Source organism: Hippopotamus amphibius, chromosome 12 (genome assembly GCF_030028045.1).
Source record: "Hippopotamus amphibius kiboko isolate mHipAmp2 chromosome 12, mHipAmp2.hap2, whole genome shotgun sequence".
In the NCBI taxonomy this organism is placed as follows: domain Eukaryota; kingdom Metazoa; phylum Chordata; class Mammalia; order Artiodactyla; family Hippopotamidae; genus Hippopotamus; species Hippopotamus amphibius.
The window spans coordinates 99,258,871-99,273,600 of NC_080197.1; the positions used below are offsets into that span (position 1 = coordinate 99,258,871).

Sequence of the window (14,730 nt, forward strand, 5' to 3'; positions counted from 1 at the left end):
GTGAGCTCCCAAAATGGAGAGACAAATCCCGCCTTCAGGTGCTGAATATCTGATACTTGGAGGAGAATGAGATGCGATTTTCGGTGGGGAAACACAGATCCTGTTCTCAAAAACTACCAGGACAGCCCAGGGGAGGCTTAGGGAAACTCCCTTTCGGCAGCCTCATGGACCCTCACGGCATGGGTTCCAGCCCCTGCACACGTGCATCAGACCAGACCTGGCTCCCTCCCCAAGGCAGGACGCCTGGAAGGAGGAGGGATAGGGATCTGCTGAGGGTCTAGGCTGAGGACATGGGCTGGGCTGCATTGCACTTCTTTTTTTCAATGCATTTGTTGTTCCACCTTGTCTGACGCGTGGCCCTTGAGTCACCGTCCACCCTGTGGGTGACGGAACCCATCTCAGTGCAGCCCTTCCCCCCGTAGGACCTGCAAGGAGGGCCAGGGGCTGTAACCTCACAAGTTCTCGGACATCCCGGAGAGGATTCCTGGGGCTGAGAGAACGCTTCCTGAACACACAGCCCCAAGCCATAAAGTGAATCAATGATACTTTATTTGATTTCAGTTTGTTTGGTGTTCCTGGTGGGGGTGGGGGGGTGTGTGTAAAGAATAATTTGAAAATCAGGAGCCTACAGATTAAGCATGAAGCTCTAAGATGCATTCAAGTACAATTTTTTATATATATAATGTTGTTTATTTGTTTATTTGTTTATTTGTTTATTTATTTTATTGGCTGAGTTGGGTCTTTTTTGCTGTGCGCGGGCCCTCTTTTAGTTGCGGTGAGTGGGGGCTCCTCTTCGCTGTGGTGCGCGGGCTCCTCACTGTCGTGGCTTCTCTTGTTGCGGAGCACAGGTTTTAGGCGCGTGGGCTTCAGTAGGTGCAGCACATGGGCTCAATAGGCATGGTTCACAGGCTCTAAAGCGCAGGCTCAATAGTTGTGGCGCACGGGCTTAGCTGCTCTGCAGCATGTGGTTTCCTCCTGGGGCAGGGCTCGAACCCGTGTCCCCTGCATTGGCAGGCGGGTTCTTACCCACTGCGCCACCTAGGAAGCCTCCAAGTATAATTTTAAGGAAAAAAAAATCAGTGGAAATTCTCTCTTCCAAGATATATCTAAACCTGGTTTCTCTATCCTCTGTCCAGACCCCATTCCAGCCAAGGTCTACTGAGTGGGCACCTAGGTGGGTGGGTCAGGCTGGCGGTCGCCCTCACTGTCAACATACACCTTTAGGCAAGAGGGGCCTTTATCTCCCCTGCCGATGTCTATCCTGAGGGAGAGGGAGACTGGACATGGGAAGGAGACACCCGAACAGGTGGACAGAGGCAGGACGGGGGGGAGGAAACCTCCCAGTGTCTCACATTGTCCCCTAAGTGTGGATTGTTCACAGCTGCACATGGGTCATGAGGACCTGCCAGGCCGCTCAAGGACCAGGACACGGACGGGAGCCCTTGACCCTGTTCCTCAGCCACAAAGACGTCTTTCTGTCTTCCTAATGTCCCCAGAGTCCTCAGTCATATCCCAAGAGAAGCCTGGGAGGGAGATGAGCACTGAGGTGGGATGGGTGTCCCCGGTGACGTGAGAGTCCCCTCTCTCCACTCTATTTCCCTCCCCCGATGCATCGTCTCCCCACACAGTACCCAGCTCAGCAAACCACGCACCCCAGTCTTGGGTTACACGGACTTAGCAGGTCGTGGGGCACCCCAGTACATCATGAGGTCCACCAGGAAGGTGGGCATGTAGCTCATGGGGAGGTAGAGGAGCTTGGCGTCCCAGCCAGCTGAGTATCGGGTGCGGGGGTGGCAGGCGGTCAGGGCGTGCTCCATGCAGTCGGTCACCAAGGACAGATTCTCGGACCATGGTGGCTTCATTAAAGTAGATGTCTTCACGACTGTCCAGAAGGAGACACCATCCAAAATATTCTCATTTCCCAGCCCTCCCACTTTCAGATCAACCTGACAGTCTAAAAATTCCTTTCTCTCCCCAAATCATACTCCAAATCAAACCCATGGATTTCACTGGAGTGTGTCCTAACACTTACCCCAGAATCTCTATCCACACTGAGCTCCCTCTGCGTCTATTCCTGGCAATATGCCCACTGCAGAGACTGGAGGTCTCTGCAAACACTAGAAAGTGAGGCACCTGGAAAAAGCTGGTTCTGACACCAGGATTCCACAGGTGTCATCCCTCTCTGGCTTCAGTTTCCTTCCCAAATTAAAAGAGTTTCGGAAGAGAAACTGGTCCCCAGGTCTACAAAGCCTGGATCCTTTCCTTAGTCACCAGCGGACCACACGGGGCCCTGGGGACAGAGCTCACGTCCCCACTGTGTGGGTGAGTCACAGCCGGCAGGACGGACGTGAGCCTGGAGGAGGTGCTGGTGATGGACCCAGGCTTCCAGACAAGGGTTTGCTTCTCTCCCCAAGGTCCACAGCTCACTCACATGAGGCCAGGAATGTCTCTCCATAGAGTTCCTTGACCTCTGGGCTGGCCTGATCCCATGCTGCCTGGAAATTCTGAGAAAGTGCCTCAGGGCTGGTCACAAAGGTCTTGAAGTAACCAGGCTCGATTACAGCCACCTTCACCCCAAAGTAGGAGAGCTCCCTCCTGCAAGGGAGACAGACAGAGGAGCAAGGACACAAAAACACATGAAAAACAACAAGACACCAATCCAGGATTGCAGTGTGATAAGCAAGAAACTCGCAGAGGCTGTGAAGTACAGAAAAGCCAGAAGGAGAAATCTTATGATGATATTATTCTGTATAAAGTTGAATAGTTTCCCAAATATTTTATATACATGTGCTTACATCTCTAAATTCTACCAGTTGTGTTGCAAGGTACCACTTAAGTGCTATCTCCTCATATTCCCCTCACATCCAATTGATCACCAGGCTTTTTATGTTTTATCCCCTCCATATTCCTCAATTTTCCCTCTCTCCTCTCCTAACTGATCTATTCCCTGGCCATTTATCAGCCAGGGTGTTGTAACTGGCCCTTAAAAATCATGTCCCTACCTGGCATCACGGCCCTGCCCCACATTCAGAGCCATCCTCAACCTTGCAGCCAGTAGGGTCTCTACTGCTGATATGATTAATTAGTTCCCGTGATTAATTGCGTCCATGAGGTTGCGCTCCCTACGAGGCTACTCCAACTTAATATCACAGCAGTAACGTATGAGGAGCACGCTGTAGCCACATTATATCAGCGACAATTCTACCTCACTTTCTGATTGTGGGCCATCTTCCAGGGCAGAGGAAGTTCATTCAAACTCTATAGTCACTGAGTCCATCCTGACACCAAGAATTTAGAAAGGAGCTTCCCAATGAATGCCTGGCAAAAGCAAAATAGAAATTTCTGGGAAAAAAAGCTCTAAGTCTGTGAGGAAAGATACGCACTGTAAAAGACTTCCCCAGAAGCAGAAAGAACAAGGCAGAGCGTCTGTCCCAGGCCATTACCTGAGGGAGTCCGAGAAGGCCTCCACGCCATACTTGGAAATGCAGTAGCCTCCACCGAAGAGGGCCACGCGGCCCATGATGCTGGAGACGTTGACCAGACGGCCCCTCGCCTTCCGCACTAGGGGCAGCAGACTCAGGGTCACCTCGATCACCCCCAACAGGTTCACGTCCAGGATCTTCATAAAGTCCTTTTTGGTCAGCCACTCATTGGGAGCGGTGGGCAGGGAGATGCCGGCGTTATTCACCAGACCCCAGAGTCCTGGGAACAGTGAGGGCGAGAGGGCAACACTGTGCTGGACCCACGTGGAGGACCCAGCCGCGCTCCCAAATCACCTTCCACCAGGGAGGACTCTAGGAGACAGGCTGCACGGGGAGCGGGTGGAACAGAGACCGACATGCGGCCCACAGGCCTGGGGAGACCAGACCCTGTCAGCGCGTGGAGGACAGAAGGGGCGCCTCCCGCCTGACTCAGTCTTCACGGCCCAGCCCGCTGCCTGGTGACCAGGGGCAGACACCCAGATTTGATGAAGGCAGGCACTGAGGTGGAGGAAATCTAGTGCGTCCATCGTCTGCAACCTGGAGGGTGAAGTATTGGGGTTTCACAGTCCCTGATGTCTTTGCAGACATTTATAAATATTCACCTACATTTTCAGACTTTCTGGCAGCTGCAGGACTGAGTGCTCAACAGCTAGTACGAGGGAAAGAGAGGGCAACAGAGAGGGACAGCGAGGAAGGGAGGGGAAGAGAGGAAGAAAAGAGACAACGGGTAGAAGACAAAAACAGAAGAGATGAGTACTCGCTGGGTGCAGATTGGTTGGGTAAAACAGGCCTGAAATCCCAGGTTTCGGGGAACATGTTGACAGGCCTGGTATTGACCTCCAGGGCCTGGCCTTGCAACACCCGCATCAATACTGAGCAATGTTCCTGCAGGAATCTGGGGGATTATTAACCACTCTCCCCAAAATCGGTATTTACACTTTGTCCCAGAAAAATCCACCCTCTCCTCCCATCCACACAGGAAGCCACTCAAGCCCCAAGCTCCTGGGTTTACATGTTCCCCAAACTCAGGGAAACTTCTCTGCAAGACTCAAAGACACATACCAAGAACTTAAAGACTTCTCAAACTAACAGAACTGAGGGGAGATGAGCAGGGTCAGGGGAGCTGGGTACAGGGTGTTGGAATGATGAGCACACAGAGGTGAGTCCCTCCCCTGCTCAGGACCAAGCCTGCCCTTGTAGGAACGTATATTCTCCACCACATTTGACACCAAAGACCCAATCAACATACCTGGTTACAGGGTAGGGCACTGGGGAGAAAGAAGTTCACCAATACATTGTTTATGTTGGACACGAGGAATAAAATGTGGGAAACGTTGCATTCATGCCATGAGGTGCTTTCTACTAAGTAGGGCTGTTCTAAAGTGTAGCATATTCTCAATCATGATTTATCATGGTTGGAAGTAATTTTTGTAATGTGTAAAGTTGTTCACCTTCTTTTACTGGTAAATTATGACACAATTATGTGTAAAATGTATGTATGTCAAAATGTTATCATTACTTATCTGCGGGTGGTGTGATTTGGGGTGACACTGGTTCTTATCCATGTACTTTTCCCATCTTCCACAATAATCATGTTTTAATCTATATTTGCATTAAAGAAATTAAAGTTCTTTTCTTCTCCCTTAAAACACAGAACTAGTAACACACACATATACACACACGCAGAGAGAAAAATAAAAAATTTAAAAAAAGAGAGAAAGAGACTCATAGTAGTTCTGTCACCTTCCTTACACAAGTCCTGAGAGCACAGTGTCGTCATCTGAAAATGGGTGACATTTAAACTCAAGTGGGATGCCTACAGGTCACCAGCAAACACTTGATCAAGGGCTGAGAACACAGCCCAGCTCCAGCACTGCCCCCAGCCACCCAGGACGCCTTCCAGACACAGCCCCCGTCTCCACCCCTCCTCCAGAAAGCGCGCCCTCATCACCACAGTCACTCAGCATCAAGAGACCCAGACCTCCGGCTGAGACGGGAGGGGACACCAGGCAGGAAGTCTGCAAGGACACATTCTCATCAGGGAAAAGTCTCCCCCAAACCGCAGAGCCTCAAGGGCAGCAGGCAGGGGTGTGGGATGGCAGAGGCTCGCTGGTACGCTGGGTGAGGTGAGGAACGCAGGGAGGACGTCACGTCCTGGGAAACACCTTGGGAATCTCCCCAGGCAGCTGACAAGGGGTCTCCCCATCACAGACAGAGAGGACATAAACAAACACAAAAGACATCTGGGTGGTACCTCTGTCCCCCACACGCTCCTTCACCCACTCGGCGGCCGCAGCGATGCTCTCCGTCTTGGTGACGTCCAGGATCACCGTCTCCAGCCTGTCGGACGTCTGGTTCCTCAGCTGCTCGGCGCCCTGCTCCGTCAGACACGCAGCCAGCACCCTCAAGCCTCGCAGGTCCAGCTGCCTGGCCAGCAGGTTCCCGAAGCCCGAGTCACAGCCCGTGATGAAGACGAACTTGTCCCGCAGGTGGCTCACCACCTGCCTCTCCCGGTACCAGCGCAGGAGGTAGTACAGGCCCGCAACGACCGCCAGGGACAGCCACATGGCTTTGCAGGGACAGACACAGACAGGCTGGGGCGAAACGGGAGTCTGCCTAGTGTTGAGACAGGAGGACTTAAGGACACGCGAGATGTTGGTTGGCCAGCCAGCCTCCAGGCTCTCTGGCATGGAGTCTTCAAGATTTTCCTGTGCACCCTCTTTAGTGAGTATTCCTGATTCTAACCCCAAAGGCACGCTCGTTGGTACACTTACATCATCTCTAATAGACGCCATTGCATTTCCAGCACAACCCCTTGAGGATCTTTTACAACCACCATTTCCTGGTCCTCCCATTCCTCCCTGTTTCCCCCTGCCCACCTCTCCCCACCACATACACACCCACTGCACCCTTCTATCTTTGGTCTCAGGGCTCAGAACTGTCTTCTTTCCCTTTTCCTGCTCAGCCTGGGACCAGCGTCTCCCTGACCTGCTGGAGATTCTTACAGAGGGAATACACTGGGAATCAAGACACACGTGGCTTCAAAACCCACCTGTGCCTGCTTCCTGGGTGGCCACCGGGACCCTCCTACAGGGCCTTCCCAAAGGGGGAGGACGGAGAAGGCAAGGACGAAGGATGGTGCCCTGGAAACTGTCAGGAAGCAGGGGCCACCTGCAAATCCTAGGCAAACACAAACCCTGCTAAGGGAGAAGGTGGTGGTTTCTTTACTTGGAAGAAACAGGAGGGATTTTTGCTCAGCGACCGCGCATTCCTTCAACCATACGTCCCAAGGGGCCGTGCAGCAGACAAATCCCGGCCCTCACACCCACTGCTTCCCTTTTGGGAATCCTGAAAGCAATATGCTGGCTCGTGGGAATACCAGGAGCTTCAGACCACATTCCAGGTGGGAACGACCACAGGAAGGTCAGAGAGAGGAGCCTGGGGGACACTCACTCACCTGGGAGCTGCAGGGGCCAGAAGAAGACGTCTTTGAGATGCCAACCCCTCAGGGAGAGTTGCTGACAAAAGTCCGTGTGAGGAAATCCTGGGAGGGGCCGCTCCACCAGGTTCCAGGGCAGCACGCTTGGGTTTCCTGTGAGCTGCACGCTGACCTTCGCCCCCTGGTTACACCTGCAGAGTGTCAGCCGGAGCCACTCTCAAGAGTCAGTGCCTCCCAAGTCCATTCCCTTCCTCCATCTGGGATGGGCCATCTGAAGAGGGGAAGGCATTTCCATAACACAAGGAGAGCTGGAAGGCGTAGGGAGTGAGGGCTAATTGTGCAAGCTTGTTTCCATGCCTACATGTATGCCGTCCCTCTATCTGGACACATACCGCTGCCTTCTGCCACTTGGAGGGGTGAGGGTTGCAGGTGGGGAGTCACTGCCCCTATGCGACTCACAAAGGGCCAGGACAGCCACGGGCAAGAGGGAGAGCAGCTTCCTTGTGGCACTCCCCTGGGTCCTCACGGCGTGGGTTCCAGCCCCTGCACACGTCCATCAGACCAGACCTGGCGCCCTCCCCAAGGCAGGACGCCTGGAAGGAGGAGGAATGGGCTCTGCTGAGGGTCTAGGCTGATGACATGGGCTGGGCTGCATTGCACTTCTTTCTTTCAATGCATTTGTTGTTCCACCTTGTCTGACGCGGGGCCCTTGAGTCACCGTCCACCCTGTGGGTGACGGAACCCATCTCAGGGCAGCCCTTCCCCCCACCCTGTGTAGGACCAGCAAGGAGGGCCAGGGGCTGTAACCTCACACGTTCTCTGACATTCTGGAGAGGATTCCCGAAGGTGAGTCCAACCCTCCTGAACACATACCACCAAGGCATCAAGTGAATCAATGATGCCTTATTTGATTTCAGTTGGTTTGGTATGTCTGGCCGTGTGTGTGTGTGTGTGTGTGTGTGTGTGTGTGTGTATGTGTGTGTGTAAATAAGAATATGAAAGTCTGGAGTCTTCAGATCAAGCATGAAACTCTAGCGCTGCATTTGAGTAGAGGACAAGGGTTGACCTTGAGAGGCTGACACCACAGCCTTGAAGGACTCAGAGATCCTTGAGGATCTTCCTGGTCATCTTTGTGTGTTCAGCAGTCCCCTGTCTGACACCAAGCACTTATTACAGGCTGCAGTTTCAGTGACACTGCAATCCGATCCCCTCTCTCCACTCTCCTACCCTGGTAATCCCCTCGCCATCGTTCCGCTAAGGACCATCCCCTTGCCTGTGGACACAGCTCCCACACATTTAGAAGCACCCTCTCCCTGCGGCCCATGGGGTCTTTCCCACAGATATGATTAAGCAGCTCCCTTGATTAATTGCTTCACATGGGGTCCACTCCCCCCAGGGCTCCCAGAACCTAACACAGTAGCAGTTGACCACATGGAAGTTCATCACGGCCAAATAATATCAATTCCAATGCTGTCTCCGAAACTTTCGGACTGCGGGCCCTCATACAAGGCAGGAATATGTTGAATCAAATTCCTTAGGCCTCGGACCCAGCAGGACACCCAAAATGTGAAAATGTGCTTTTCATGAAAGCCCTACGCAGAGCAAGAGAGAAGGATCTGGAAGGAATGGCCTCTAAACCTCTGAGGACAAGAAACCCCTATCAAAGCCTGCCACAGAGCAGAGAAGCAGGAGGACAGAGGAGGTGCACGCATCCCAGGCCAGAGCTTGCGGGGGTCGGGAAGGCCTCAGCCCTGCACTGGGCCACGCGGGAGCCCCCACTCAAGAGACTCAACTCACCAGTGACGCTGCAGACGTTGACCAGACGGCCCCTCGCCTTCCGCACTGGGGGCAGCAGACGCAGGGTCACCTCGATCGCCCCCAACAGGTTCACGTCTAGCATCCTCTCGAAGTCCTCTATGTGCAGCCACTCATTGGGAGCCATGGGTGTGCAAATGCCGGCGTTATTCACCAGACCCCAGAGTCCTGGGAACAGTGAGGGCGAGAAGGCAACACTGTGCTGGACCCACGTGGAGGACCCAGCCGCGCTCCCAAATCACCTTCCACCAGGGAGGACTCTAGGAGACAGGCTGCACGGGGAGCGGGTGGAACAGAGACCGACATGCGGCCCACAGGCCTGGGGAGACCAGACCCTGTCAGCGCGTGGAGGACAGAAGGGGCGCCTCCCGCCTGACTCAGTCTTCACGGCCCAGCCCGCTGCCTGGTGACCAGGGGCAGACACCCAGATTTGATGAAGGCAGGCACTGAGGTGGAGGAAATCTAGTGCGTCCATCGTCTGCAACCTGGAGGGTGAAGTATTGGGGTTTCACAGTCCCTGATGTCTTTGCAGACATTTATAGATATTCGCCTACATTTTCAGACTTTCTGGCAGCTGCAGGACTGAGTGCTCAACAGCTAGTACGAGGGAAAGAGAGGGCAACAGAGAGAGACAGTGAGGAAGGGAGGGGAAGAGAGGAAGAAAGGAGACAACGGGTAGAAGACAAAAACAGAAGAGATGAGTACTCGCTGGGTGCAGATTGGTTGCGTAAAACAGGCCTGAAATCCCAGGTTTCGGGGAACATGTTGACAGGCCTGGTATTGACCTCCAGGGCCTGGCCTTGCAACACCCGCATCAATACTGAGCAATGTTCCTGCAGGAATCTGGGGGATTATTAACCACTCTCCCCAAAATCGGTATTTACACTTTGTCCCAGAAAAATCCACCCTCTCCTCCCATCCACACAGGAAGCCACTCAAGCCCCAAGCTCCTGGGTTTACATGTTCCCCAAACTCAGGGAAACTTCTCTGCAAGACTCAAAGACACATACCAAGAACTTAAAGACTTCTCAAACTAACAGAACTGAGGGGAGATGAGCAGGGTCAGGGGAGCTGGGTACAGGGTGTTGGAATGATGAGCACACAGAGGTGAGTCCCTCCCCTGCTCAGGACCAAGCCTGCCCTTGTAGGAACGTATATTCTCCACCACATTTGACACCAAAGACCCAATCAACATACCTGGTTACAGGGTAGGGCACTGGGGGGAAAGAAGTTCACCAATACATTGTTTATGTTGGACACGAGGAATAAAATGTGGGAAACGTTGCATTCATGCCATGAGGTGCTTTCTACTAAGTAGGGCTGTTCTAAAGTGTAGCATATTCTCAATCATGATTTATCATGGTTGGAAGTAATTTTTGTAATGTGTAAAGTTGTTCACCTTCTTTTACTGGTAAATTATGACACAATTATGTGCAAAATGTATATATGTCAAAATGTTATCATTACTTATCTGCAGGTGGTGTGATTTGGGGTGACGCTGGTTCTTATCCATGTACTTTTCCCATCTTCCAAAATAATCATGTTTTAAACTATATTTGGATTAAAGAAATTAAAGTTCTTTTCTTCTCCCTTAAAACTCAGAACTGTAGTAACACACACATATACACACACGCAGAGAGAAAAATAAAAAATTTAAAAAAAGAGAGAAAGAGACTCATAGTAGTTCTGTCACCTTCCTTACACAAGTCCTGAGAGCACAGTGTCGTCATCTGAAAATGGGTGACATTTAAACTCAAGTGGGATGCCTACAGGTCACCAGCAAACACTTGATCAAGGGCTGAGAACACAGCTCAGCTCCAGCGCTGCCCCCAGCCACCCAGGACGCCTTCCAGACACAGCCCCCGTCTCCACCCCTCCTCCAGAAAGCGCGCCCTCATCACCACAGTCACTCAGCATCAAGAGACCCAGACCTCCGGCTGAGACAGGAGGGGACACCAGGCAGGAAGTCTGCAAGGACACATTCTCATCAGGGAAAAGTCTCCCCCAAACTGCAGAGCCTCAAGGGCAGCAGGTGGGGGTGTGGGATGGCAGAGGCTCGCTGGTACGCTGGGTGAGGTGAGGAACGCAGGGAGGACGTCACGTCCTGGGAAACACCTTGGGAATCTCCCCAGGCAGCTGACAAGGGGTCTCCCCATCACAGACAGAGAGGACATAAACAAACACAAAAGACATCTGGGTGGTACCTCTGTCCCCCACACGCTCCTTCACCCACTCGGCGGCCGCAGCGATGCTCTCCGTCTTGGTGACGTCCAGGATCACCGTCTCCAGTCTGTCGGACGTCTGGTTCCTCAGCTCCTCGGCGCCCTGCTCCGTCAGACACGCAGCCAGCACCCTCAAGCCTCGCAGGTCCAGCTGCCTGGCCAGCAGGTTCCCGAAGCCCGAGTCACAGCCCGTGATGAAGACGAACTTGTCCCGCAGGTGGCTCACCACCTGCCTCTCCCGGTACCAGCGCAGGAGGTAGTACAGGCCCACAACGACCGCCAGGGACAGCCACATGGCTTTGCAGGGACGGACACAGACAGGCTGGGGTGAAACGGGAGTCTGGCTAGTGTTGAGACAGGAGGCCTTAGGCACACGCAAGCTGTTGGTTGGCCAGCCAGCCTCCAGGCTCTCTGGCATGGAGTCTTCAAGATTTTCCTGTGCACCCTCTTTCGTGAGTATTCCTGATGCTAACCCCAAAGGCACGCTCGTTGGTACACTTACATCATTTCTAATAGACGCCATTGCATTTCCAGCACAACCCCTTAGGGATGACAATACGTTTCCCGACCACAATTTCCTCTTCCTCCCATTCCTCCCTGTTTCCCTCTGCCCACCTCTCCCCTCTCCACCCATCCCCCGCACTCCCACACACTGGAATCTTTCTCTCTCTGTTTTCATGGTTCACAACGATGTTCTTCCCTTTTTCCTGTTGAAGTCTGGGACCTGGGTCTCTGGGCTCTACCGGAGAATCTTATGAAGGAATACACTTAGAATCAAGACACATGTGGCTTTAAGACCCAGCTTTGCCACCAACCAGCTGTGTGACCTTGGGCAGCTGGCGTAGCCTCTGAGCCTGGTTTCCTCCTCTGGCTCAGCTCACAGAATTCACTCCTGAAAGACTGAGGCCCTCTCAGCCTCTGTAGAGTAGAAGGAGAAGGCAAAAGAGAATAAGGTCTCTCCTGATAAAGTGGTTCTCTAGGCCAGAAACGTGCTCAGGAGAGCAGTGGTGGGGGAGGGGAGGTCTGAGGGAAAGAGAGGCGACAAGAAGGGGATAGACGGGGCATACACAAGGGTGAGACTTCTCCCAGATGCTGGGACGGTTGCTGCAAGGACGCACACAAAGCTGGTCTAACAGTTGCTCCCTCTCACTCCGTGAAGATGCGCTGTCCACAGCCCTGGGTGCCCGGCTACACTGCCCTCTGCGCCTCCCGTGCTGACGCCCCGCCCTGACAGGAACCTCACCCGCAACCCAGGCCACGCAGACACTGAGACACCAAAGGCAGAAAAGATTGATTTGAAAAGGGATCATGGGATGGTGTATGTGAAACTCCCTCAAGCAGGGAAGGCTGTAAAGCCCAGTAGTTGGAAAGGAATGATTTCAGTTTGTACCAGGGTGATTGACGATACAGAGGAGGAGGGGCCGCCCCCTTGGCAGACTAGAGAAAGGACCAGAGACTGGACCCCAGCACAGCTGTGCATGGAGGGGCTTGCACGGTGAGGTGGAGGATACCATGCAGTGACGGGGGTGGGCGCGTTAGGGGCATGGAGCTGGTGAGTGGGGTGGGACAGGAGGCGCCTGGTGCGCTGCCCTGGGCATCTCCTCACTGTCCACGTGCACCACAGCTCCGACTGGCAAGTACGGAGAGACGAGAGGCCCTGGGAGGGAAGGAGAGGCTCCCCCAAGGACACAGAGGCTCAGATGCCCCTGGAACCCACCCCAGCAGCCAACAAAGACAGACAGGGGCACAGATGCAGGCTTCGGTGGTAACTGTCACCTGCACGGAGCTGACTGTCGTCCTGAAAGTGTCTGTCCCTCAGGAGGGAGTTGGCAGCAGCAATGGAAAGCCTGGTCCTGCAGAAACCCACCTGTGCCTGCTTCCTGGGTGGCCACCGGGACCCTGCTACAGGGCCTTCCCAAAGGGGGAGGACGGAGAAGGCAAGGACGAAGGATGGTGCCCTGGAAACTGTCAGGAAGCAGGGGCCACCTGCAAATCCTAGGCAAACACACACCCTGCTAAGGGAGAAGGTGGTGGTTTCTTTACTTGGAAGAAACAGGAGGGGTTTTTGTTCAGGGACCACGCATTCCTTCAACCATACGTCCCAAGGGGCCGTGCAGCAGACAAATCCCGGCCCTCACGCCCACTGCTTCCCTTTTGGGAATCCTGAAAGCAATATGCCGGCTCGTGGGAATACCAGGAGCTTCAGACCACATTCCAGGTGGGAACGACCACAGGAAGGTCAGAGAGAGGAGCCTGGGGGACACTCACTCACCTGGGAGCTGCAGGGGCCAGAAGGACACATCCTTCAGAGGTGACCCTGTCAGGGAGACCAACGTCTCTGGGTCTTGGTCCAGGGAGAGCCCGTTCCTCCCTGGACCACGTTCCAAGGCAGCACCTGGAGCCTGTGCGTGCTGGAGCAGGGGCTAGCGCCCCCTGGCGTCCCTCTGCCCCGTCTCCGTAGGACCGCTGTCAAAGACCGGGCGTCCCACACCCCTGCCCTCTTCTCATCCCAGGTTGGGTCCTCTGAAGAGGGAGAGGCACAGGTAACAGAAGGGCGCTGGAAGGTGCCATGCGTGAGGGCTAATTGTGCTCGCTCTTTTCCAGCCCTACATGTATGCAGTCCGCTCGTGGAGTGAGCCCCCAAAATGGAGAGACAAATCCCGCCTTCAGGTGCTGAATATCTGATACTTGGAGGAGAATGAGATGCGATTTTCGGTGGGGAAACACGGATCCTGTTCTCAAAAACTACCAGGACAGCCCAGGGGAGGCTTAGGGAAACTCCCTTTCGGCAGCCTCATGGACCCTCATGGCGTGGGTTCCAGCCCCTGCACACGTGCATCAGACCAGACCTGGCTCCCTCCCCAAGGCAGGCCACCTGGAAGGAGGAGGGATAGGGATCTGCTGAGGGTCTAGGGCGAGGACGTGGGCTGGTGTGCATTGCACTTCTTTTGCCAATGCATTTGTTGTTCCACCTTGTCTGAATGGGGGCTCTTGAGTCACCGTCCACCCTGTGGGTGACGGAACCCATCTCAGTGCAGCCCTTCCCCCCGTAGGACCTGCAAGGAGGGCCAGGGGCTGTAACCTCACAAGTTCTCGGACATCCTGGAGAGGATTCCTGGGGTTGAGAGAACGCTTCCTGAACACACAGCCCCAAGCCATAAAGTGAATCAATGATACTTTATTTAATTTCAGTTTGTTTGGTGTTACTGGTGGGGGTGGGGGGGGGTGTGTAAAGAATAATTTGAAAATCAGGAGCCTACAGATTAAGCATGAAGCTCCAAGATGCATTCAAGTACAATTTTTTATATATATAATGTTGTTTGTTTGTTTATTTGTTTATTTATTTTATTGGCTGAGTTGGGTCTTTTTTGCTGTGCGCGGGCTTTCTTTTTCGTTGCGGTGAGTGGGGGCTCCTCTTCGCTGTGGTGCGCGGGCTCCTCATTGCCGTGGCTTCTCTTGTTGCGGAGCACAGGCTTTAGGCGCGTGGGCTTCAGTAGGTGCAGCACATGGGCTCAATAGCCGTGGCTCACAGGCTCTAGAGCGCAGGCTCAATAGTTGTGGCGCACGGGCTTAGCTGCTCTGCAGCGTGTGGTTTCCTCCTGGGGCAGGGCTCGAACCCGTGTCCCCTGCATTGGCAGGCGGGTTCTTACCCACTGCGCCACCTAGGAAGCCTCCAAGTATAATTTTAAGGAAAAAATAATCAGTGGAAATTCTCTCTTCCAAGATATATCTAAACCTGGTTTCTCTATCCTCTGTCCAGACCCCATTCCAG

At 53.7% G+C, this 14,730-nt stretch overlaps 2 protein-coding genes across 5 annotated transcripts; both read right to left on the reverse strand.

Moving 5' to 3' along the window:
- Positions 1 to 706: 706 nt before the first annotated feature.
- Positions 707 to 7,004, reverse strand: LOC130833636 (retinol dehydrogenase 16-like). Of its 4 annotated transcripts, none has more exons than XM_057703461.1 (5): positions 6,940 to 7,004; positions 5,737 to 6,098; positions 3,444 to 3,702; positions 2,432 to 2,595; positions 707 to 1,882 (listed from the first exon to the last, which is right to left on the reverse strand). In XM_057703461.1, exons 2-5 carry the CDS (start codon positions 6,047 to 6,049, stop codon positions 1,665 to 1,667), a joined length of 954 nt encoding a protein of 317 aa, XP_057559444.1. In that variant the 5' UTR covers positions 6,050 to 6,098; positions 6,940 to 7,004; the 3' UTR covers positions 707 to 1,664. The 4 variants fall into 4 exon arrangements, with proteins under 4 accessions (XP_057559444.1, XP_057559443.1, XP_057559441.1 ...); XM_057703460.1 differs by lacking the exon at positions 6,940 to 7,004 and adding an exon at positions 6,535 to 6,680; XM_057703458.1 differs by lacking the exon at positions 6,940 to 7,004 and having other exon boundaries at positions 707 to 1,047; positions 1,653 to 1,882; positions 5,737 to 6,511.
- A 31-nt stretch (positions 7,005 to 7,035) lies between these two features.
- Positions 7,036 to 11,253, reverse strand: LOC130833637 (retinol dehydrogenase 16-like). The gene is made up of 3 exons (XM_057703462.1): positions 10,941 to 11,253; positions 8,719 to 8,904; positions 7,036 to 7,192 (listed from the first exon to the last, which is right to left on the reverse strand). The coding sequence occupies exons 1-3, from the start codon at positions 11,251 to 11,253 to the stop codon at positions 7,146 to 7,148; spliced, it is 546 nt and encodes a 181-aa protein (XP_057559445.1). The 3' UTR covers positions 7,036 to 7,145.
- Between the last annotated feature and the right edge of the window lie 3,477 nt (positions 11,254 to 14,730).